The sequence below is a fragment of the Prinia subflava genome, chromosome 8 (assembly GCF_021018805.1).
Source record: "Prinia subflava isolate CZ2003 ecotype Zambia chromosome 8, Cam_Psub_1.2, whole genome shotgun sequence".
NCBI lineage: Eukaryota > Metazoa > Chordata > Aves > Passeriformes > Cisticolidae > Prinia > Prinia subflava.
The window spans coordinates 1,197,235-1,220,140 of NC_086254.1; the positions used below are offsets into that span (position 1 = coordinate 1,197,235).

Consider the following 22,906-nt stretch of genomic DNA (forward strand, 5'->3'; position numbering starts at 1 on the left):
AATATATTCCTATTTATACATATATATATATTTGTGTGTGTGTATACACATTTTGTACTTTACAATTTATTATCATCATATCCCAGAGTGGTTTGGGTTGGAAGAAACCTTAAGACCATAAGGTTTTAAACACCTGCCATGGCAGGGACACCTCCCACTGTCCCAGGCTGCTCCAAGCCCCAGTGTCCAGCCTAGCCTTGGGCACTGCCAGGGATCCCGGGGCAGCCACAGCTGCTCTGGGCACCCTGTGCCAGGGCCTGCCCACCCTGCCAGGGAACAATTCCTTCCCATCCATCCCTGCCCTGTGGCAGTGGGAAGCCATTCCCTGTGTCCTGTCCCTCCGCTCCTTGTCCAAAGGAATGTCTCTTCCCATCTTCCTTGCTGGCTTCTTCAGGTCCTGGAAGGCCACAGTGAGATCACCCCAAACCTTCTCTTCTCCAGGTTCAACAATCCAAATTTTCCCGGCCTTTCCTCATAGGAGAGGTGCTTCATCCCTCTAAGTAACAACAACAACAACAATAATAATAACAATAATAAAGTGTAATAACAACAACAACCAGTAACAGTAACTAATAGTAGTAATAAGAACAATAACAACAATAATCATCTATAATAAGACCATACATTTCTCCATACAAATATATCCATACATCTGCACCAAGCCCAGCTGCTCTGCAGATTCCAGGTGGGTTTGGGGTCACATCCCCATTGTGGCAGCATGGGCAGAGCCCCTCTGCATCTGCCCTGGGATTACTCAAGGCATGCAGAAGGTCTGAGGGCAAAACAAAGGCCCTGTTTGTTACCCAGGGATTGTCCAGGGCTGCCCCAAGCAAGAGATCAGTGCTTGGACAGCACTGACAGCACAAGAGATTGGACAGGATGTTTTGGGCCTGGTTTAGTGCTGCAGCTGGGGTCACTGCAGATGTGGTGCTTTGGGCCTGGTTTAGTGATGGAATTGGGGTCAGGCCCATGGTTGGACTCAAGGATATTTTCCAGCCCAAATGATTCTCTGATTCTTTGAAGCTTTTGGGGTTGCAGAATTAATTTCTAGAACACCTGGAGCCCTCAGCAGCCCCAGCTAACCTTTCCAGGTGGTTTATATGGGAAAGCTGGGTCTAAGTGCTCTCCCAGCTAAACCCTCCCTGCCAGAGCAGCCAGTCCCAGCTCCTGTTGAGCCGAGTGGCTTTAAAAGACCCTGCAGGTCCCAGGGACGCCCTGCTCCCGTCACTGCAGAGTCCCCCTGGCCTCACCCACCTGCAGGGCAGCAAGGCCCCCATGGCGTTCCAGAGAGGAGCCTCCCACCCTTTTGTTTTAAAGATGAGCTGGTATGAAATGATCAGAAGTGCTATTTCAGCATTTAACTCCTTCAAGGAACAAGCCCTCCCCACTGGGCCATTCCTGTACAGAGCAGAGGAGCCTGGGCCAGGTAGGACACAGAACTACCTGGGAATGGGGCTCTGCAAGCAAGGCAGACACAAATTCGGGAAATTTCAAGTAGGGAGACTCAAGGAACTGAAGTAGGGCTTCATTCCCTGCAGGAATTTTAAGTCAAGAAGAGAGCTACAGGCTGGATTGGATCAGGTCAATTTTCCTTTCCAGATATCTCATGGGACAGCATCCTCCAGCTTCAGGGGTCCCTCAGGAACTGCACTGCCCAGTCCCTGGTGCTCTCCATAGCTCCCACTCACAGCAGTACCTGGAGTCTGAGCCTCAGCACAGTTCGTGTTTCACTGCTCACAGCGAATTATTCCAAGGCTCACAAGCAGCTCCATCGATTTCTCCTAATTATAAATCCTATAGAAAGTTTCCAGCTTGCCACAGTCCCCATTTTCCTCCCCGCAGAGTCAATAAAAGTTAAGAGTTGCTCCCTGGTTCCTGTCATTACCACAATAAAACCCGGAGTAATTGAAAAGTGAATCAGGGAAATTGCTGGGTTGGTGAGTGGGGATAATTGGAATTACTTGGGAGCCCAAGCAGAGCTTGTCCCTGCCTGCCCCGAGCTGGAGCCATCCTGGACACTCTGCCAGGGTGACACAGAGCTCAGGGAGGACTGGTGTCCTGCATGGAGTAAAGCAGGAGCAAGGACTGTGCCCCTGCCAAGACACCAAAAATCACTGCATGAATTTACGGATTGACAGAATGTTCTGATTTGGAAGGAACCCCCAAAGATCATTGAGTCCAGCTCCTATGAGCCAACGAGGGTGGTTTTGAATCCCATCTGAGGCTGTTCCACTTCCTAAAAGATACAAATGACAACAAAACAATAAAAAAAGATCATTTCTCTCTCTATTAGCATAACATTTGAGATGCAGCAGCAGTTGAGCATTTGTCAAGAGAACAATTCCTTCCCTCCAGACGGATTTTAACTGGTACAGGAAGACCCCAAACCCCTCAAGTCATTACTGCCGGCACAATTTGAGAATGAGCTGATCCCTGCAGTTGTGTTTGTGCTGTAGCCTGGAGCGGAGACAGGAGGACAGGAGACTCTGCAAAGGCTTTTTAGTGGCAATGCTGGGAGAGAGGGAGGGCAGCAAAAACTGAGAGGCTGAGGGAGCTGGGGCTGTGCAGCTGGGGAAGAGGAGGTTGTGCAGAGACCTCCCAGAGTCTGGAGGGGACACAGGGAAGGCAGAGAGGGACCCTGCAGCAGGAACTGGTGTACCAGGACACAGGGAATGGCTTCCCACTGCCACAGGGCAGGGACGGATGGGATATGGGGAAGAATTGTTCCCTGTGAGGTGGGCAGGCCCTGGCACAGGGTGCCCAAAGCAGCTGTGGCTGCCCCTGGATCCCTGGCAGTCCCCAAGGCCAGGCTGGACACTGGGGCTTGGAGCAGCCTGGGACAGTGGGAGGGTGGCACTGGATGGACTTTAAGGGCCCTTCCCACCCAACTCATCCTGGGATTCTCATCACTCCTGCTCAGCCTGAGGTTTCCTTCCCTGACCACTGCTCATTGCACAGATGCAAAATCATTCATCCTCTAAGGGGTTAACGAAGGAAGACAATTGCACTTTGCTTAATCTGGGCCCTGCAATATTCCCATCTATCCCTGTGTGTGCAGGCAGATTTGCACACATCCATCTGCTTTTATCCAGCGTGCACAGAAGCACCACTTTCTCCAGCTCCCTTCACTTACTTCCTGCACCGATCCCAATCCTGCTGCAGGAAATGTGCAGGAAAGTGGACAGCAGGGACCAGAGACAAAGTTCCTGGCTCTGTCCAGATGAAAAACATTTCTGTGAGCAGCAGGGCTGATGGGTTTGGTGTTTCTGCTGTCCCTGTTCCTCAGTGATTCAGCTAAAAATAGTGAGTGCCCCATTGTCACCAGTGGCTCCTCGGTGCCCCGTTCAAAGCTGGGCTGCAAATCCCCCTGGGATTTAATCACCAATTTCCATCCTGCTTTGTTGTGCATGAACAAATCTCCCCAGCCCTGCTCTGCTGTCTTTAATGTTGAAAAGGGAGCAGCTGTGCTCTTCACATCCTGTTCCATGACAAAAAGCGTTTCTCCTGGCAACTGAAGGTGTGGAAATTTGGGATAATTCCTCTGGTTGCCTTGCAGCAGTGCTGGGGGTGTTGCTGGAGGTTTGCAGGGGGTAGTGAAGCTGCCCAGGGTTCCCAGCCCTCCTGGGTGGCTTCCTGCAGTGCTGGTTGCATGGGGTAAATCCAAGGATTTGTCACCCAACACCCCATCCTGCATTTTCCTTTGGAGTCTTCATCCCGGGAAACTCCAGCCTGAAATCGAGCCCCTTCCTGACTCCATCCCTATGGCAAACCCATAATTCCATCCCCACAGTCATTTCCTACCTGAAGGAGCAGTCCCTCAGCCTGTGGTGACCCCATTCCATGCCATGAGGGCTGATGTTCAACCTCTGCTGGAATTCTCTTCCATTTCCTGGCTCAGGGACAATTCAACGAGACCAATACAAATCTGGGGTTTGCTGTAATTTGTGAGTTTTGTATTTCTGCCTTCAGGGAATCAGAATCACATAAAGGCTTAGGGTGGGAGGGACCTTAAGCCCCATCCAGTGCCACCTCTGCCATGGCAGGGTCACCTCTGCTGCTCCAAGGCTGCTCCAAGCCCCAATGTCCAACCTGGCCTTGGACACTGCCAGGGATCCAGGGGCAGCCACAGCTGCTCTGGGCACCCTGTGCCAGGGCCTGCCCATCCTGCCAGGGAACAATTCCCTCCCCATATCCCGTCAAACCTCTGGCAGTGGGAGGCCATTCCCCTTGTCCTGCCCTGCCTGGTTTGTCCTGCTCTCCCCAGGAATGGGAATTCCCTGCTGCACCCCCAGTCTCCAGGGGCAGAAGTGGGTGCGAGTTGGCATTGCCCTCCCTCCACTGGGGCATTCAGCCAGAGAGGTTTGGCCTTTCTGGGTATCCTGAGGATGGGTGGGGGCTCGGATGGGGTGGAGGAGCCCTGGAGGGTCCTGACTGCTGTGCACGAACCCTTCTGGGGCTGTAAGGCCTCAGTTCACAGAGCTGGACAGAGGAGGGGCTTCTGCAGCACTCAGAAAAACTCATCGTGGCTTGGAACATTTTCATCCTTCTTTGCTAAACTCAGAGAGGCTCCTCTGCTCCCCTGGCACTGCACAGCAACCAGGGCGTGTGTCCTCTCTGCTGCCCTGTTAGCAGGGATTAATTAATACCACAAACTGCACGTGCACAACATCCTTCTGGGGCAAAATGTTCACATTCAGCAGGAATTGTGGGTTTAACACTTGGCTGGTGTAAGAACAGCATTTCCTACTGGATCTACAAAAGCATCTCGGAGCGAAGTGTGCTCTGCTTGTTCTTCCCACCCAGGCACCACTGGGGGATTCAGAAGGTAAAAAAAAGGAGTTGTGGCTCATGGAAGGTGTGAGAGCTACCAGGGGAATCCCTGAGGGTCTTCTCTTTGTTGGGATGGACTGGATTGGTGCCTGTCCAGCCTGGGAGGCTGTCCCTGGCACAGGGATGCATTTCTCTGCTGCTCCATCAGTGCCAAGGGAGCTGGCAGGGGCAGCACCCACTTACAGCACTCACAGTTAGAGGGGAACCAACCCCAAAGTGCAAAAACCCACACCAGGGTGTTGAAATGAGGCTGATAGAACACAAGCTGGGGATTGTGGCATTGCCCTCATGCCTGCTTTCCTCGGAGCCCCATCCCTGGGTGTAACTGGGCTGTCTCCCACAGTTTGACATGCAGAGGATAACGCTGGAGGAGCTGAAGCACATCTTGTACCACGCCTTCCGCGACCACCTCACCATGAAGGACATTGAGAACATCATCATCAACGAGGAGGAGAGCTTGAATGAGAACTCTGGCAACTGCCAGACGGAGTTTGAAGGTGAGAGAGGAAGCCCCTGGGTTTCTGTTCAGTTATCCTCTTCTGTGTTTGTAAAACTCGCTCTGATCCAGGACCAGGGTGCATGGGGTTGGCAGGGAGTTATTTTGAAGTGAGGGGCAAGGACACACAGAGAGCTCAACAGCTGCCCTCAGACTTCTTCTGTCCCTCAGCAAAGCTGATCCTTTTCCAGGAACAAGGATGAAGCACTGGGGCTTTCCCCTCTCTCTGGTGGGATGCAGGCAGAGGGATGTGCTGAGGTGAGTGTCTAAGTCAGGCTGAATTTCCCTACAGAAACACCTTTATTTCCCTCATCCCACCATGGAAAGGCTTTACTGGCACTGGAAGACCCAACCAAGCTGTGTTGGGCTCTTCCAAATCCCAAAAAGGCTCCCAGGGAACAGCTGGGATGAGTCCTCTCCTCGGTCATACCAGCAGTGAGCAGTGGTGGTGCACCTATGCCCTGCTGCCCTGGGCATCTTTTGCTGTGAGCTGTCAGGACCTGCCCCAGCCAGCACAGCTCCTCTCAACACTTGAGAGTGAGAAGTCAAGAGCTGAGCAGTGCTTGGAGGCAGCCAGAGAAGGGGAAACACTTCCTTCCCTCAGCAGAGGCACAGGGGATCAGGAATGAGGATCAGACACTGGGATCTACAGTGGGTTTTGTACTTGGGCACAGCTGACACTGGCACAGATATTCCCCATTTTGAGTCACCTCAGAAGAAGCATTTTCATTTCCTTGGCCAGAGGAAGTCATGCTGCTCTGAAGTATTGCTGCTTGGAACAACCAAGCAGGTCCTTGTTATCCAACCTGTGGCTGCCCCTGGATCCCTGGCAGTGTCCAAGGCCAGGTTGAATGGGGCTGGGAGCAGCCTGGGACAGTGGAAGGTGTCCCTGCCATGGAATGAGATTGCTTTTAAGTTCCCTTCCAGCCCAAACTGTTCTATGATTCCATGAAATCATCTCAAGTGCAGAAGAGCCCAGGGAAATAGAACAGAGAAGCTCAGAGTTTGTGCCCTGCTAGAGCCACTGTGTTTCCCACCCAGCCATCCCACTTTATGCAGATCATTTAGGGGGAATTCTGACATTCTGTGGGCTCAAGCAGCTCTGAAAGGGCACCAGGCAGAGACACAAAGCAGAGGATGAAGATACAGCTCAGTCCTTGGCCTGGCTGATGATGCAGCAGCTCCATTCTCACCCTCACCTCTGTTAAACACTGCAGAGAAGCTAGAGGAGCACAGCTGAATTTTAAAAAACCTGCAGAAGGGAGGCAGCAGCAGCACTCTCTGAATCAGGCTAAGCAACAATTTTTGTGCTCCTCCTGGAGAGCAGCAGGGAGGAAGAGCTGTTTCTTCCTTGCCTGGAGCTGTTGGTGCCCACTGACCTGCTGATCCCTGGGGACAGGAGCCAGCTGTCACTGCTGCAGGGTTTGGGGAGCTTGGCTGAACCATCCCAGAAAAAATCTGGGTCCCAGATGCTCAGCATCTCATTTTGGAAGCTCCAGTTTCCAAAAGTGCAGCAGGAACAGCTTTTCTCGTGGGATGTTTTGGCATTGCTGGTGCCAGGCAGAACCTAGAAGCAAAACAGACCCTTTTTTAGATGATGGGAACACACACAAATCCAGCAGGGAATAAAGATCAGCTGAACTGTCAACAACGGGCAAAGTTTTGCTCCAGGTCCCAGTGGAAGGGGACAGTTCTGGTCTGTGACAGCTCTGACAGGAGCATTTCTGCCAGGAAAGATTGGGTTGTGTCCCTGCAGCTCTCCAGGCTGGCCAGGAATGACCCACCAGTGCCCTCAGAGTTCCCAGTTCTCAAACACTAGGATCCCTACAGGACCCAATAGCAGGAATTACATGTCATGGATTGTGGCACTAAGGGACAGCTGTCCTGGGGTGTGTCCCTGGGGGTCACTCACTTCTAATTAGTGCACTGAAGGAGATGCTTTCTGGCTGGAATTCCTTGAGTTTCATTTAGGTGCTAGCTTGGGATGAGATGAATTGCACCTTAAAAGAACTTCCTTTCTTAGTTCAACTCCTCAAACAGCAATTCAAATATTTCTTTCAACTCCCATCTACATTTAATGTGTCATGCACCCCACTGAAGGTCCTTTAATCCTGGGGAGGAATGAAGCCAAGATCAGCCCTAGTGGTTCTCACTGAGATTTGGGGTTCTCCTGAGGGAGCAGACACAGCAGAGACTTTCAGGAGTACCTTGGTGAGGGGGGGATCTCCACTCAGTGTCACCTCTGGGTGTGTTCTTGGATCCCAGACTGGCCACAAACCCTTCTCCTGCTGTGGGCAGAGATATCCCCCTTCTCCACATTGGACATTCTCCTTCTCCACATTGGACATTCCCATTTTCCACACTGGACATCCCCCTTCTGCACACCTGGGTGAGCTGGCTCAGGTGCTGAAGGGCATTGTACAGGTGATATCACCGTCAGTACAAACCCATGAAATGTCTGTCATACAGTTATGCCATTATGTGATAACGAGGTCTTGATGACCATGGAATATTCTTCAGTATCAATGTGGACGACAGACCTTGCACCTCTCATCACACAGTTTACCCAAAATTAAATATTTGTATTGTAGTCAGGGCCGAGTCAAGGGTTTCCTCAGCTCTCTCTGAGCATTGAAGTCATTTGCAGGATGTCACCTCTAGGGGAAGGACACACTCAGGGCAGAGGCACAGTTGTGTCAGCTTTATCTCTGTTTTTATCAGTGCTCAGGACTGTGAATGCTGTGTGATTTCATGGGACACAGGGAAAGGACAATTTGCAGCAACACTGTGCTCCCAACGATTTACAGTCCAGCAGCCTTTCCCTGGCAGTTCCCTTGATCCAACACTCAGGACACAGAGCTGGTGGCACAGGGGTGGTTACAGGACTGGTGCTGCTTGCCAGGGCAGTTCCACCCTCAACCATGACCCTCAAATCCACGGGATGCAGGCAGCAGCTCCTCCCTGCCCCATCCTGCTCAGCTTGGCTTGAGAATGACAAACTGACCTGTTAAACCAAAAATAACTCCAGGCAGCCAGAGCAAGCCACCATCACTCACCTTTGGCAGGGCTGGGACAGGGCCACTATAAATACACTGCTGCTTTCCTTGTGAGGAGCTGTTTTCCTGCAGGAGAGAAGGCTCCCAGTGCTGGGAGCACATCCCAAACCCACCGTGGGCATCGGGACCTGGAAACAGCCTGGCCCCATTAACCCCAGGGCCTGCTGGAGGAGTTCTGGGGGCAGAGGTCTGTGCCAGTGAGGGGGTTGTCCTCACCAGCCAGTCCTGGGAGGGTTGAGAAGATGAAGAACGACCCAGTCTTGATTTGCCTTTGCCTTATGAGGTCTGATGGATGTTGGAAACCTCTGGGTTGCTCTTCCCCATAAGAAGGGTTGAGGGTTTTTCCAGAGGAGCCTCAGGCTCTGCCCATGTCCAATGACCCAGCTCCACATCCAACCCCGGCGTGTCCCATGGGTGGCAAAAGCTCCCACTGCCACCCAAATGTTGGCATCCAGCCCTGGGACAATGCCAGCTGTGGGAACCAGTAGGAAGAGCAGATTCCATGCTCAAAGATTATGGATTTAGGGAAAGGAGAGATCTGAGGGCAAACCCTCCCCAGTAAGCAGGGGTGGTGAAAGGGAGCTTCATGTTCAAGAGGACAGCACATAGGGAAGAATTCCAGGAATCAGGACATCAGGAATTCCAGCTCCTCTGTCTCCCTGTGGATTTCAAGGGAACAGGGCAGTGCTGATTCCCATCTCCTTGCTGGAGGAATTCCCAACCAACAGCAAGAGGGCCTGGCTGGGCCTTCAGCCTCTCCACAGATGTTCCCCTTTCCCCTGGGGTTATTTGTAGGTAATTTGGATGTTTGGTGTCCTTTGAGTGGGTAAAGAACAGTAAATGGGACTTCCCTGCGTCCTGCTGCCTTCAGACTCTGTTTTATAATAGAACCCTCAAGAAGTTGTTCAATTCAGGAACATTTCTACAAAAACCCCAAACATGTTTTACTCTTTTTCCTCTGAAGAGGTGAGTTTGTTATCCCAATAAACCCTTCCCAGCCTTGGGCTGCTGTTCCCATCACCAGCCCCACCCTGACAGCAGTGCTGGTGGTGTCAGTGATTTCTCTGCTGCCTGGGAGTGCTTTCAAAATACAGAAATAATAGAACAATACATAAAAAATAACTACAGCTGGGCAGGAACAAGGTTTTCAAAGTACCAGGGCACCATTCACAAAGCCAGGGAACAACAGCATTGATCCTGTGTGGTTTATAAAAGCCAGAGAAGGAATCCAGGAGCAGAGCAGTGCAAGCAGAGAAAGAGGAATTAGGGGGAGCTGCTGGCAGGGGGGATTTCATTCCCTGCCCAGAACACAGTGAGGCCTCACACACATTCTCTGCCTGGGCAGGAGGGCTCCAACCCTCCCCAGGGAGGATTCTGTGCCTCTGGCACTGAGCTGGGGCCACTGGGAGCTGGGATCAGGGCACAGGCACTGCTGAACACCAGCCAGAGGAGGTGATGGGGGAGAAAACTGGGATTCAAACCCCAGCATCCAGGGCTCTCTGTGTGATGAGGTTTGAGACTGGATCAGAACAAGGGGTTTTTCTACGTATTCTAAAAATATTCTCCTTTCCAGCTTTTCAAACATGGGCACCTGGAGCCTGTCCTTGAGTACATTTTAGGTTTGTTTTGGGGGTTGTTGTCAACCATCTGAAAGTCTCCCATCATCACAAGACCATCCATGAGGAAAAGGTGACAGGGACATCCCTTCCCGGGGCAAACCAAGCCCAAAGAGCAAAGGAAGGCCCAGAGCAGCTGGGCAGAGCTGTCCATCATGTGTGGGGTAATTTCCTGGCTGTTCCTGACTGACCTGGACAGGCCACTTGGATGAGGGTCAACAAGGCCAAGTGCCAGGTCCTGCACTTGTTCTGTGGGGCACAACAGCCCCATGGAATGCTCCAGGCTGGGACAGAGGAGCTGGACAGCTGGAAAAGGCCCTGGGGGTGATGGTGCCAGTGGCTGGACTTGAGCCCAGGTGAGCCCAGGTGTGTCCAAGTGGCTGAAAAGGCCAATGGCACCTAGGCTGTGCCAGGACCTGGCACTGGTGTGGTCACACCCCAGTCCTGGGGTCAGTCCTGGGCTCCTTAGGACAATGCAGACCCTGAGGGGCTGGAGCGTGTCCAAGGAAGGGAACAGAGCTGGGCAGGGGCTGTTAGCCCAGGAGCAGCTGAGGGAGCTGGGAAAAGGGCTCAGCCAGGAGAAAAGGGAGCTCAGCCAGAAGAAAAGGAGGCTCAGGGCGACCTTGTGGCTCTGCACAACTCCTGACAGGAGGGGACAGCCGGGGGGTCGGGCTCTGCTCCCAGGGAACAGGGACAGGAGGAGAGGGAACAGCCTCAGGCTGGGCCAGAGGAGGTTTAGGTTAGAAAACAGGAACAATTTCTTCACTGAAAGGGTTGTCCAACAGTGGTGGAATCTGCCTCCCTGGAAGTGTCCAAGAAGTGTGGATGTGGCACTCAGGACACGGTTTAGTGGTGACCATGGTGGTGGTGCTGGGGTGATAATTGGGCTGTTCAGCCATAACCACCCTAGGATTGCCTGGGGGAACCTTCAAACCCTTTGCAGACAAATCCCCACAGTACCCCAATACCACACGTGGTTCTGACATTCAGATGTGGGGACACCAAGATGGAGTCATGAACTGGCTTTATTAAGTCACAGCATGAATTCTCACTGATGAGCTTAGCAAAAAGTAAAATTAAAGAAAACAAGTGCTAAAAATCCCAACTCTAACTGGTTTTTAATTGCTGCTCTCACCTCTTTTGACAATTATTCTGCAAGCAATCACTTGGAAAGGTTCTTAATAAATCTGATTTGGCTTAAGCACAGAAAAGCTAAAACAGTTTAGAAAAGTGACTCGTGTACCATGGATACTCCTGGGAATTGTCACAATGGGAGCCTGAGTGTCATGAGGGAGCACTTCTTGATTTTCCACTCATTCCCAGTTGACCTGGATGAGTCGGAGGGATGCACACAAGGTCGATAATTGCTGTTAAAGAACTTCAGAGACAACTTAGTTCAAACTGAAAGAGTGGAAGTTTAGGTCAGAGAGTGGGAAGAAAATGTTTCTTGGGAGGGTGGGCAGGCCCTAGCACAGGGTGCCCAGAGCAGCTGTGGCTGCCCCTGGATCCCTGGCAGTGTCTAAGGCCAGGTTGGATGGGGTTTGGACACCCTGGGATAGTGGAAGGTGTCACTGCCCATGGGACAAAGATGAGCTTTGAGATCCCTTCCCTTCCAACCCAGCCCAACCCATTCTGCAATTCCAACTTCACAAAGAGCTTAAAAGAAATACACAGCTAACCTCAAATATGCCTGTGAGCATTTAAAGGGATTAAAAGCTGTGATGAAGGAGAAGAGTTCCTGAAGGGTTAGGAAGGACTGGGATGGGCTGGTTTGGAAGTCCTGGAAGGTTGGGTGGGTTGTTTGGGAATGTCCCAGCAGGGAGAGGTGACAGTGAGGATAGGAGGGTTCTAGTGAGAGCCCAGGAGCATTCCTGAGCTGCTCCAGGAGGGAACACAACCACTGCCCTGTCTGACCGCTGCCCTTGTCCCCGCAGTGCACGCCCAGAAGCAGAACCGCCAGACGTGCGTGCGCAAGAGCCTCATCTGCGCCTTTGCCATGGCCTTCATCATCAGCGTGATGCTGATCGCGGCCAACCAGATCCTGCGCAGCGGCATGGAGTAGCGCGGCACGGCTGGCAGCGGTCCTGGCAGCGGGAGGGCGGCCATGCATGCGCACCCCGGGAGAGCTCCCGATCCCACGGCACCGACACGCGGGCACAGCCGGCGCCTGCAGCAGGAGCCCGAGCCAGCAGCGTGTCCTGTGAACCAACCACATCCTTTTGGCAGGGACATCAAAGGGCTGTTCTAATGCTTTAAAGGTTTTGTTTCCTAATGCAATAATCCCATATCCAGGAGTCCCGAATTATTGCTTCGAAACAGCAATGGCAACGCGGAGGAGACTTGGATGCGGCGCTCTGCGGTGTGGAGGGGGCTCAGCCTCATGACTTGTCCTTACTCCAGGGCCCACTGACTATCCCATGGAGCTCCCGCCGGGCCCACATTCCCAGGAAGTTGATGGTAGCATTGCCACAAGCAAGTCCTGTTCCTTTCATTCCACGTGTTCCAGCTTCACTTTCCTTTTCCCTTATGACCATGCCATGGAGTTTACGGCATTAGAGGGGAGCTAGAGCATCCTTGTACAGTATTTTCTGAGGAAAAAAAGGGGAGAATTCGCCAGCACCATACAAAATGTCTATTTTTTGCTTCATCAACTCCACCTTTGACACAAGACTGTGGGATAGCAGGAGTCTGTTGGCCAATTTTTTCTGACTATGAATCAGGGCTTGAGGAGCACCCCTTGTTTTCCCACCTGGGCATTGCTGAACTTGTGCAAAGTCTTCCAAGGGACTCTGCCACCACCAGCGCCAGCTAAACTTCCCTCTCCTCGGGCCTCTCTGCATATTCAACATCTCCTCTCCAGCAGTTTTATCCTCCTTCTTCTTTATTGATCTTCAAGAATTTTTTCCCAGGTGAAAATCCTGAGGGAAGCTCTTCCCAAGCTTTCCTCCTCTCTCCTTGCCTGCACAATTTTAATTTATTCCATTTCATGTGGCCTGGTTATGATCCGCAGTGAAACCTCCATGGCAGGCATCATCCTGTGGGGGAGGTTTTATTTTCACCCACATGGTAAAGTGTGGATTTGACCAGCCAACTCCTCCATTCCCTCCCAGGATCCATCCCACTACCCCCATCCCATGGGCTCCAAAGGGGGCCATCGGAAAAGCCGAGCACAGCAGGAGAAGAAAGAACCAAACCTGAGCCCACTCTCGTGTGTTTGAAGTGTATCAGACTTCCAGATCCAGGGAGCCTCGGGTGGTTTTCCTGGAACGCATTTTGAGGAGCAGCAAGGAGAAGATGGAATGATGGAGAGCAGGGGCACCACATGGGAAGTGCAAGGAGCCAGGATTACTTGGGAAGGTGTTTTTCTTTTGGAACTTGGCACAAATCCATGCATTTCCCTTTGGATGAACTGTGCCCCTGGGTGCCCCACCCAGGGGTGATCCCTGCCATGCTGGGAGGGGTTTCCCAGCTGGTGATCACGGAGTGCTCCAAGGGAGTTCCGTGGAGGCACTCAGGTGTTGGGGTGGGGTGGCTGTGCTGGGAGAGCTCCAGGCACACCCAGGAACTGAGGTGTTGCTCCTGGAAGTGGAGGCAAGTGTTCCCTGTGCCACAGGAGGGGCACGATGGCTCTCCTAGGGGTTGAACAGCCTCCCTCATCGCACACTGCAGCCATTGACTTACACTGGATCCATCCCCAACACTCATTCCAGCTCTTTCTTTTCTACCAGTCTGAGTGACAACGTGTACCTGTATTTTTCACAGCCTAATTTAAAAATCTGCTGATCATTGTCCTGTCTCCCACCACCCCTTTAAACTCCAGTCACTTTTAGGTGCCTCAGTCTCCCACCTCCACCTTTTCCTGCCGTTTTCCTGGTGTCCCCTCCATCCCAAAGACAACACCTTTTCCAAAGCAGCTGAGTTGTTTTTTTCTGCCTTTCCCAAACACACATTTCCTGCATTTCTGTTCTGCTGTGACCAATAGAGGTGAACTGCAGAATGTTCCATTTAAAAAATGATTCTGTCTCCCAGAAGATGGGGAGATTTCCATTTGCTACAGGGCAGCAGCAGAATATCTGTGGGATATTCTGGTGTGGGATTCCCAGTGCTGGGGAGCCCAGACACATTTTCTGTGCTGGGTATTGCAGATAATGAGATTGGAGATCATTTTAAGGAAACTCATCCCCACTTTTAGGTCTCAGGGGTCTGTGGAAAGGTGGCAGCTGTGGGGAATAAAGTCTAAATGTTCCTTGCCACCAAGGAATACTCATTTTGTCCCTGGGATTGTGCTGGAGTGAGTGTGGGCAGATGGAGGTGGAGGGGAGGGATGGGGGGAGCACGGGGCAGAGCAGTGCCTCCACTGACCCCAAACCCACAACCCCAAACCCACAACCCCAAACTCACAACCCCAAACCCACAACCCCAAACACACAACCCCAAACCAGGCATTTTCCCACATTTCCTCACCCATGGGCCACAAACCCCCAGCAGACTGCAGGCCCAGCAGCATCTCATGGACAATGATTGTCTGTGTTCCTTGAAGCTTTCTGGAATGTTCCAGAATTCCATCCTGCATGCCCCATAAACCCTTGTAAATACAGCCACTCTCCAGCCCAACCCTTCCCCTCGCAGCTCCATTTGTAAAACCAAACCTATAATGAGTATATTGGTAAAAGCCATAGCCTGGTGTCAGTAGAGTTCATTGCACAACTCCCCACTGATTTTACTGGGTACAGGATTTTGGGGGCTTCAGGGTGTGATTTTTTGTAGGGAACCTCACTTTTCCATTATGAAACAGGGTCATGTCTTGCCAGAGGTCTCCTTTCCCTTCCTAGAGCAGCCTTCCTCCATCTCCAGGCATTGTGAAGAGATCCCTTCTTTAATCAGTGGTTCCTGACAATGCAGGATGGATCAGGCCAAGATATTCCATCCTTTCCTTCCCCACAAACTTCTCATCCAGCAGCACTGGATGTCTCCTACCTCCCTCCCTGGCTCCATTTATGTAACATCCATTTATCTCCCTTTTTTTTTTTTTTTTTTTCTTCTACACAGGAGGGGGAAAATAGGGCTTTTTGCTGCTTTTACAGACAGGAGGTAAAAATAGAGCAGTAAAATTCTGATTGGAACCTGATGGCAAAAGCTGAGGGGGGAGAAAGCAGAAGAATCAAAGACATAAAAATAAAAACCCCACATCCCATACTTTAAGGGAAAAAAACCCTATTTAAGTGCTAATTAACATACTTTAAAAAATACCCAGACTGCAGCAGAGCTGTCAGAAAAAGCTCTAAACTTCTGCTCTTGCCAGTTCCAGGAGGATTGAAGTGTCTTTTCAGCCCTGCAGTTCTGGAGGAACAGGAGATTGCCATGGCAACCCTGGCTGTTCGTGACATGGGTGCCACTGTGGCAGAGCACACACCATCCCAGACTTCCAGGGATGGGCAAACAGGTTCCAGCAGTGGGACAGGGGCTTTTCATGGATTAGGAAATTATTGGGAATTCGTGAGCAACTCCATTGGCTTGGCCACAAAAAACTGTGTGCAATTAAGGGGATTGACGTGCAGGGAAGGCTTCGAGAGGATCATGATGATTTCAGCCCTTTGTTTTAATTCAGGAGGGAGTGAAATCCAGTCAGCCTGAGCACTGCCTGTCCTGGGCTTGCTGAGAACACTTTGGGAAGGTTCTCCATGGGGGGATCAAGCTCTGGTGGGAGGCTTTGAGTTCCTGCTCCTGCAAGGCTGTACCCCCATTACCACTTGACCTTGGCTTCAGCCACTGGCTTTAGCAGTGGTCCTGATTCCCTGCTCCTGGGACAAGACAGCAGAAGGAACAGCAGCCTCTCCGATGCTGAAAGAATTTGGAGGCCATGGGAAGGGAATTCCAGCAAAAGCTGCTGAAGGAACACTGCTCACCTGTCAGAGCCAAAGCCATTTCTTTAGGGCAGCCATGAGGAAACCACAGCTGGGGAGTGTCCAGGCAGGACAGGGGCAGTGGCTTTGTCCTGTGCATAGCCAGGAGCTGCACTTGAGGTCCTTGTGGGTCCCTTCCAACTCAGGACATTCCTTGATGGTGGTGCTGTGGCCCTGGAGAGCCTGACCCTGCTCACAGCCAGTGAAATCCGGGAGGTGTGTCACCTCTGGTGCCACCCACGGGAGCCTGGCCCCTCCAGGAGGGCTCCACTGAGGAGGAATTTCTGATCAGAAGCAACGTCAACATAATTGAAAGATTTAAATTAGGAAGGCTTGGATTTGTTAGGACTGTGGTCCTCATGCTGTGGGAGGTGATAGGGAATTAAAGAGAGTTCACAAAATAATCCTTCTTCCTGCTTGATGGGCACCCCTGTATCCCCCAGTCACTGTCAGCACCTGGGACACTGATCACAGACCCCAGGTCCAGGGAGAGCAGGAGGGTGGGAGGGAGGAGGACCCCCAGCTCCTGTCCCTGCTCCCTGGTGAGCCAGAGCTGAATATCTGGGTGTAATCCGGTTCATTTGAGAGATTCCATCCCGGTTATCCAGAGGTTTCACCTGCTGGACATGTGTACTGGAAGGGCTGGATGTCGGTTCCTTTTATTCCAGCAGCTTGGATACCATGTTTTTTAAGCTGGGCTGAGTAAAGAGGGGTTTTAAATCCAGGACTAGGGTAGGAAGCAAGGAAAGCAAGCCAAGGTAGAAAACATTCCCAAGGCTGCCACTCTAGATGGCTGAAATCTCTTTGGATGAGCCAAGTACCCACTGGTCCTTTCTTGCATTGAAGCATAGCAATATTGTGTCCCAAACCCCACTCTGCATTCTCCTGCCTGTTGCAGAGGAGTGAAACATCTCCTGGGAGGGGCTCCATTCTCACCAGGGGCCCTGGGACAAGGAGGGGGACTCTCAGCTTTTCCCATGGAAAACTCGTCCCCTGCACGTGCTGGGAGCTGCCAGGGCTGTCACCACCCCGAGGTGACAGGAGCACAGCCCCCATCACCCTGGATCAGCGAGGGGAGAAGCAGTGGGAGGAATTACATTAAAATCTCCAAGAATGAAGTTCCTTATTTTACCCACCCCTGTAATCCATGATTTAGTTCCTGCTTTATGGATGAGAGTTTGAAAGGAGAAAAACCAACTCTTCTAAAATGAGAATCTGATGAAGTGTCTTTTTTTCTTGGCTCTGAATCACGCTTCCATTCCACTGATGAAGATGTACAGAACTTGCTGGGTTTCAATCTATTATTTTACCCTCCTGTGCTCTGACAGTGCAATTACATTTCCCTGGCATCACTTAAAACCTGTTCCCTTCCCAGGAATTTAATGCAGAAAAAGTTTCACAATATTTCCATCTCTTTCTGTTGTTTGCTGCTTATAAGGATGGGGTCTGTATTTCTCCAGTTCAAGAAGGACATTTTAGGCAGCTCTAGGAAGTGCAGAAGCTTCACCAAGAGCAAGGTGGGCAGAAAATCTAACACCATTTTAATTGGAAGTGTGCTCCACTTACACCTTTCCAGTGGCAAAAGTCTGGAAAACTGCTGTAATTTGGCATCTTCACCATGAAATAATTGCAGCCCCAGAAGAAGGAGAAAGGAGAAAGAAGAAATTCCCTGGATCTAGAGCTCAGTACTTGACAATTTGATAATGCAAGTACCACAAGGGTTTTTTTTAATTCTCTGTCAAGACACACCAAAATACTTTGTAGCCTTGAAAACCATTGCTAAATGAAATGGCCATTTCCCACCCATTTCCTCAGCTGCTCCTGGCCTGTCTTTGCCAGCATCCCAAACCAGCAGCTGGATTTGCCCCTCTTTAGGTGAGGTCCCTGTTCCAGCTGTCCTTTCCCAGCTGGTCCTGTGTCTCCATCAGCCAACCAGGACACCTTGAGAAGCTCTGAGGTGGCTCCAGGAGCCCCTGTCTGGTGCCACCAGCACTTGGGCACGTCCTGTCCCTCCTGGGGAATTGCAAAGGGCGCAGGAGATGCTGTTGACATCAATCCCCAAATTCCTGCCTCTATTCCCGCAGGAAGCAGCAGCCTGAGGATGGGGCATTCCTGAGCATCCCTTCCAGGGCAGCCAAAGCTCCTCCAGCTCTTGTTGCATCAGATTTATCTGGACTGGGGGAGGAAGTGAGAGCAGCTCACTCCTGGGCCCCCGGGTCAATCAGAAATAACTCATTAGAGTTAATTGGCTTCATGTGGAGTAAACCCAGGACCTGTTGCCATTTAATCCATAGGAGGATCTAAGGAATCAGTGCCTCCTGATTCATCTCTAGGAAGTTCTCCACTAATCCCTGTGTGTCCCTTTTGTCACCATCTCATGTTTTCCAGCCATTTACTGTTCATTTGTAAACTCACCAGGTTTTTTTGGCTCATTAACGAAAGACATGGCTTTTTAATTAAAGACAAAAATTCACAAAGTCAGCAGCATAGTAGTAAAAAAAAAGTCAGACAAAAAAACCTTTGTACAAAATACTGTAAATATTAATATAAATTAACTGGGCATGCAACTGAAATAAATCCTATGTTATTGCAAGTTATCTGAGTGTATAAAGGAGTGTATAAAGGAAAACTGAATGCCATATGTATCAGCTGTTCCCTCTAACCAAACTCTACTGTAAATATATAATCTGTATAAAAATATTTTAATTTTACCATTATTTATGCAATAGAAATAAAGGTTTTTTTCTTTTGATGAAGCTTTTTTTCCTCTTTTGAAGCACTGATATTTATTCATGCCTGAGTACAAGAGCAAAAGCAAGATTTGCATAAAATATTAGGACAGAGACCCTTTATTTCTTCTGAGAGATACATGAACATTTGGGGGAGGTTATTTTGCTTTGAAAATAGATTTACATATTTAAAAGCCTGTTACTACAGAAGGAGCTCCTGGCTGGAGAAATGGGATCAGCAACTCCAGATGCACAGGAAGCCAAAGAGAGGGATTGAACTTCTCTGGAAGGCAAAGCCACAACTGGTCAGATCTCAGAGAGAGAGGTCAGCACTTGCTTAAAAAGCCCTTTTTTATCCCTCCCAGAGAGCCAGAGGCTGATCCCTGAGCTCGGGTGGGCTTGGGGCACTGTTACTGCTGGGAGGAGGATGTTGAGCACAGCTGTAATCCTGACTCTGGTACTGCCAAGGCCTGAGCACTGCTGTGTGAGGATTAACTGCACTCAGGTGTCCTGGGGAGCCCTTGGTCCCTCAACAAACCCAGATCTCCTCACTTCCCTGAAGTCCTTCTTCCACAGGAGCCAGCCCAGCACGTCCTGCTGGAGAAGGGGACAGGGAGGTTAATGACCGACACCACAATTCCTGACACTGGTGCCTAAATTCAGTTTGAAAAGGGAGTTGTTGGTGTTGGCAAAGCAGCTTCCCCCTGGTGGGGCCAAGCCACAGTAGCAGGACAAGGCTGGATGGGGTTTGGGGCAGCCTGGGATAGGGGAAGGTGTCCCTGCCCATGGAATGAGATGGGCTTGAAGGTCCCTTCCAGCCCAAACCGTTCTGGGATCCTGTGACAGGCTGGGTCTGCGCAATTCCATGCAATCCCTGCAATCCTGGCAGGGATTGCCACTGGACAGCAAGCAGTGCAGGAAATCCACATTTACCAAATCTGTAAAGTATGGAAAAAGGCACTGCACACTTTCCTTGACCTCTCATGTCATTGGAGAGTGTTCCAATGAATGGCTCAGGAATGAGCCTGGATTTATTACAGGAATGAATCAAAGGTACTCCAGGAATTCCTGTATATTTACCATAGGAAGAACAAGCAATTGAAGGAATTCCTGGCTGGAAGGAGAAGCCTGCACCCCACACTGAAAGCTGTTCTCATGCAGGTCAGTGTGCTCAGTGCCCTCAATGAAAAGCCAGGCTTGCACCTTGACTTTCAGCCACCAGAGCTGTCCAGAAATTGAAATTTGCTGCTTCTACAGATGCTCTGCCCACCAGCCCTTGGAGAGGTGAGCACAGCACAGTGTGACACCACCAGAAAATCACCCCAACTGCAGGAAAAAAGCAACATTAAAAAAGAAAAAGCACCCCACCCCTGGCCTGACAGCAAACTGCTTTATCTCTCCAGAACCATCCCACAAATGTAACGGTTGTCCCAGCTCCACCAAAACCAGTCTGTCTCCCTTGTCATTTTAATACTCTCCATTAATGGAGATTTGAATGGTTAATTTAATACTCTCCATTAATGTAGAAATGCAGGTGGAAACACCACCCCAAAGCCTCATCCTTCAGCTGTGCCCCATCACGGCTTTTTGGGGGCTACTGCTGCTGTGGGAGCAGGCACCAGCAGTAGGCAGGAGCGATGGTGCAGGTCTAATCCAGCTCCCAGGGAATCAGTGGAAACATTCCCAGACTTTGTGGGATTTGGATTAGGTCATCACACAGAACAGCACTTCACACCCTGGCTCCTTGCTTTGTTTAAATGGAGTCTGGCCAGGACTTGGAATTTAATTACTGAAATACAAGTTCTGAAGAATAGAAATAAATAAACCTTTTCTTACCCTGAGTGAAATTCAGGCACAGCCCTCTGGCCATGGCTGGGCTCCCCAAGCTCAAACCTGCAGCTGTGTCCTGGTTTGACCCCACACTTTCCCCAGGCAGGTCCAGGCTGATCCAGAGACCCCCCAGCCCTGGACTGATCCCAGCGTGGGCAGCAGGAAAGGGATTGGGATTCTGACCCCGTGCTCAGGTAAGAGCCCACCTGCAGAGCTGCCCCAGCCCTGGGCCCAGCACAGGCAGCACCTGGAGCTGCTGGAGGAGCCCAGAGGAGGCTCCAGGATGGGCAGAGGGATGGAGCAGCTCTGCTGGGAGGAAAGGCTGGGAGGGCTGAGAATGTTCACCTGGAGAGGAGAAGCTTCAGAGTCACCTATCTGTGACCTTCCAGGACCTCTGCAGGCAGCCTGCAGGAAACATGGAGAGAGACTTTGGGCAGGGGATGGAGTGACAGGACAAGGGGTAATGAGATCAAACTGACAGAGAATGGGTTGGATATTGGGAAGGAACTGTTCCCAGTGAGGGCGCTGAGGCCCTGGCACAGGGTGCCCAGAGCAGCTGTGGCTGCCCCTGGATCCCTGGCAGTGCCCAAGGCCAGGTTGGACAGGGCTTGGCGCAGCCTGGGACAGTGGAAGGTGTCCCTGCCATGGCAGGGGTAGAATGGGATGAGCTTTAAAGTCCCTTCCACCCCAAACCCTTCTGAGATTCTTGGACCCTGCAGGCTGCCTTTGTTGCTATGAGCTCACCCACTGCATTCTCGCTCTTTCCTCATTAACATCTCTAGGAAGTATTTGCTAATGCAAATCCAGAGGCAGTAATTTATCTGGGCCGAGCCAGTTAATCCTGGCAAGGCTCTCCCTTGTAAGTATAGACCAATATCATCTTGTTTTAATTGCTTCTTTCAGTGTTCCTTAACAAATCAAAAACATTTTAATTAAAAAATTCACCAAGAATATCTTCCAGATCTTTTCCCATTTGTTCTTCTTCCTACCAAAATTATCAGGACAATTGTGAAGTTCTAAAGAAAGTAATTACAGCAGATGTTGATCTCTGCTGTAGCACCAGGCTTACTGAATGCTGCACATCGGTCCCCTGACTTCTACTTTTTTTGCAGTTTTGTGAAGCAGAAATTTCCATCCTTGGTCTTCCCTCAGAAATGAGGCTCTCTGTGTAGGAGCTGAGATGATTTCGTTCCAGCTTTCAGCCAGCTGCTAAGGCTTGGGGAAATTTGGAGGGGATAAGGGGGAAGAAAAGAGGAGATACAGTTAGGGAACTGCCAGGGATACAGGGATTTGGGGATAGAACAGTAAGGGATGGCTGAAAGATGTTTTATTTTAATCTGATACCACTCCTAGGCAGAAAGGCCCTGCTCCACCATCAGCTCCCCAAAAGGGAAGAGGATAAATCCACTGGAAGTGGCAGTATCAGGCTGAGGATGCCAAGTGCCACGCCTGGCACACTGCAATAAATCTCTTCTAACCCTAATTACTGCCTAAATTTCCACTTGCCCATAACGACCTGCTTTGGAATAAGCTGTCAGAAATAACTGCCCACGCAGTGACAGACAGCTGAGATGATCACAGGAGTGTCACTGCAGACAGGAATTAAATGCAAGTGTTAGCACATGGCCCACAACCTAGCAGGATGCTGGTGGTCTAGGAAAGCCAATTTTCAGCATCCTCAGACTGCTCAGGGCCTCAGAAGGAGCAGGTTTTTTTATTGAAGGAGCAGTGTCCCCCACCCATAGGGCAAGAAAAATACCATCCCTTTGTTGGAGGCAAAATACCTCTAGGTCTGAGCTAAAATTATAAACACAAAGGGACAAAACTCTGGGGGTTTTCTGGGAGATAAAGTTGTGCAAAAGTGCCAGCTCTTCTTTCTCTTTATCATGAGTTTCACAAAAAATTCGGGTCTCTGCCTCCAGGCCATCAGTTCTCAGCCTCTGTCGTGCTGAATTTGTCGAGCTGGCCCTGCCAGGGAGGTCTCTCTGCACTGGAGATTTTGGGCAAATCCCAGCAGGTGCAGGAATGGGCCCCATGTGGTTGGTTTTGAGACATCAAAGATTGTAGAATTCCAGAGTGGCCTGCATTGGAAAGGACCTTAAAACCCATCCAGTGCCATCCCTGCCATGGCAGGGACACCTTCCACTGTCCCAGGCTGCTCCAACTCCAAATGTCCAGCCTGACCTTGGGCACTGCCAGGGATCCAGGGGCAGCCACAGCTGCTCTGGGCACCCTGTGCCAGGGCCTGCCCACCCTGCCAGGGAAAAATTCCTTCCCAATATCCCATCCATCCCTGCCCTGTGGCAGTGGGAAGCCATTCCCTGTGTCCTGCCATCATGGCTGGGACAGCAGCAGCTGATCTCTGCAGCGCTGAGTTTCACACACACAGACTGTAGGGCAATGGCACAAATACTGCAAATCCCAGCCCTGGGGGTGCTGCAGACAC

At 50.9% G+C, this 22,906-nt stretch overlaps 1 protein-coding gene across 5 annotated transcripts in view; it reads left to right on the forward strand.

Annotated features, from left to right (window-relative positions):
* Nucleotides 1-18,657, forward strand: part of CALN1 (calneuron 1) — a 140,097-nt gene extending 121,440 nt beyond the window's left edge. For 4 of the 5 annotated variants that reach the window (XM_063402365.1, XM_063402366.1, XM_063402368.1 and 1 more), the window contains 2 exons: nucleotides 5,174-5,327; nucleotides 11,933-18,657. In XM_063402365.1, the coding sequence (XP_063258435.1) occupies nucleotides 5,174-5,327; nucleotides 11,933-12,060 (282 nt within the window). In that variant the 3' untranslated portion in view covers nucleotides 12,061-18,657. Of the gene's footprint in view, nucleotides 1-1,599; nucleotides 1,736-5,173; nucleotides 5,328-11,932 lie in introns of those variants that run through there. The other variant, XM_063402369.1, reaches the window with a different exon arrangement.
* Nucleotides 18,658-22,906: the final 4,249 nt, after the last annotated feature.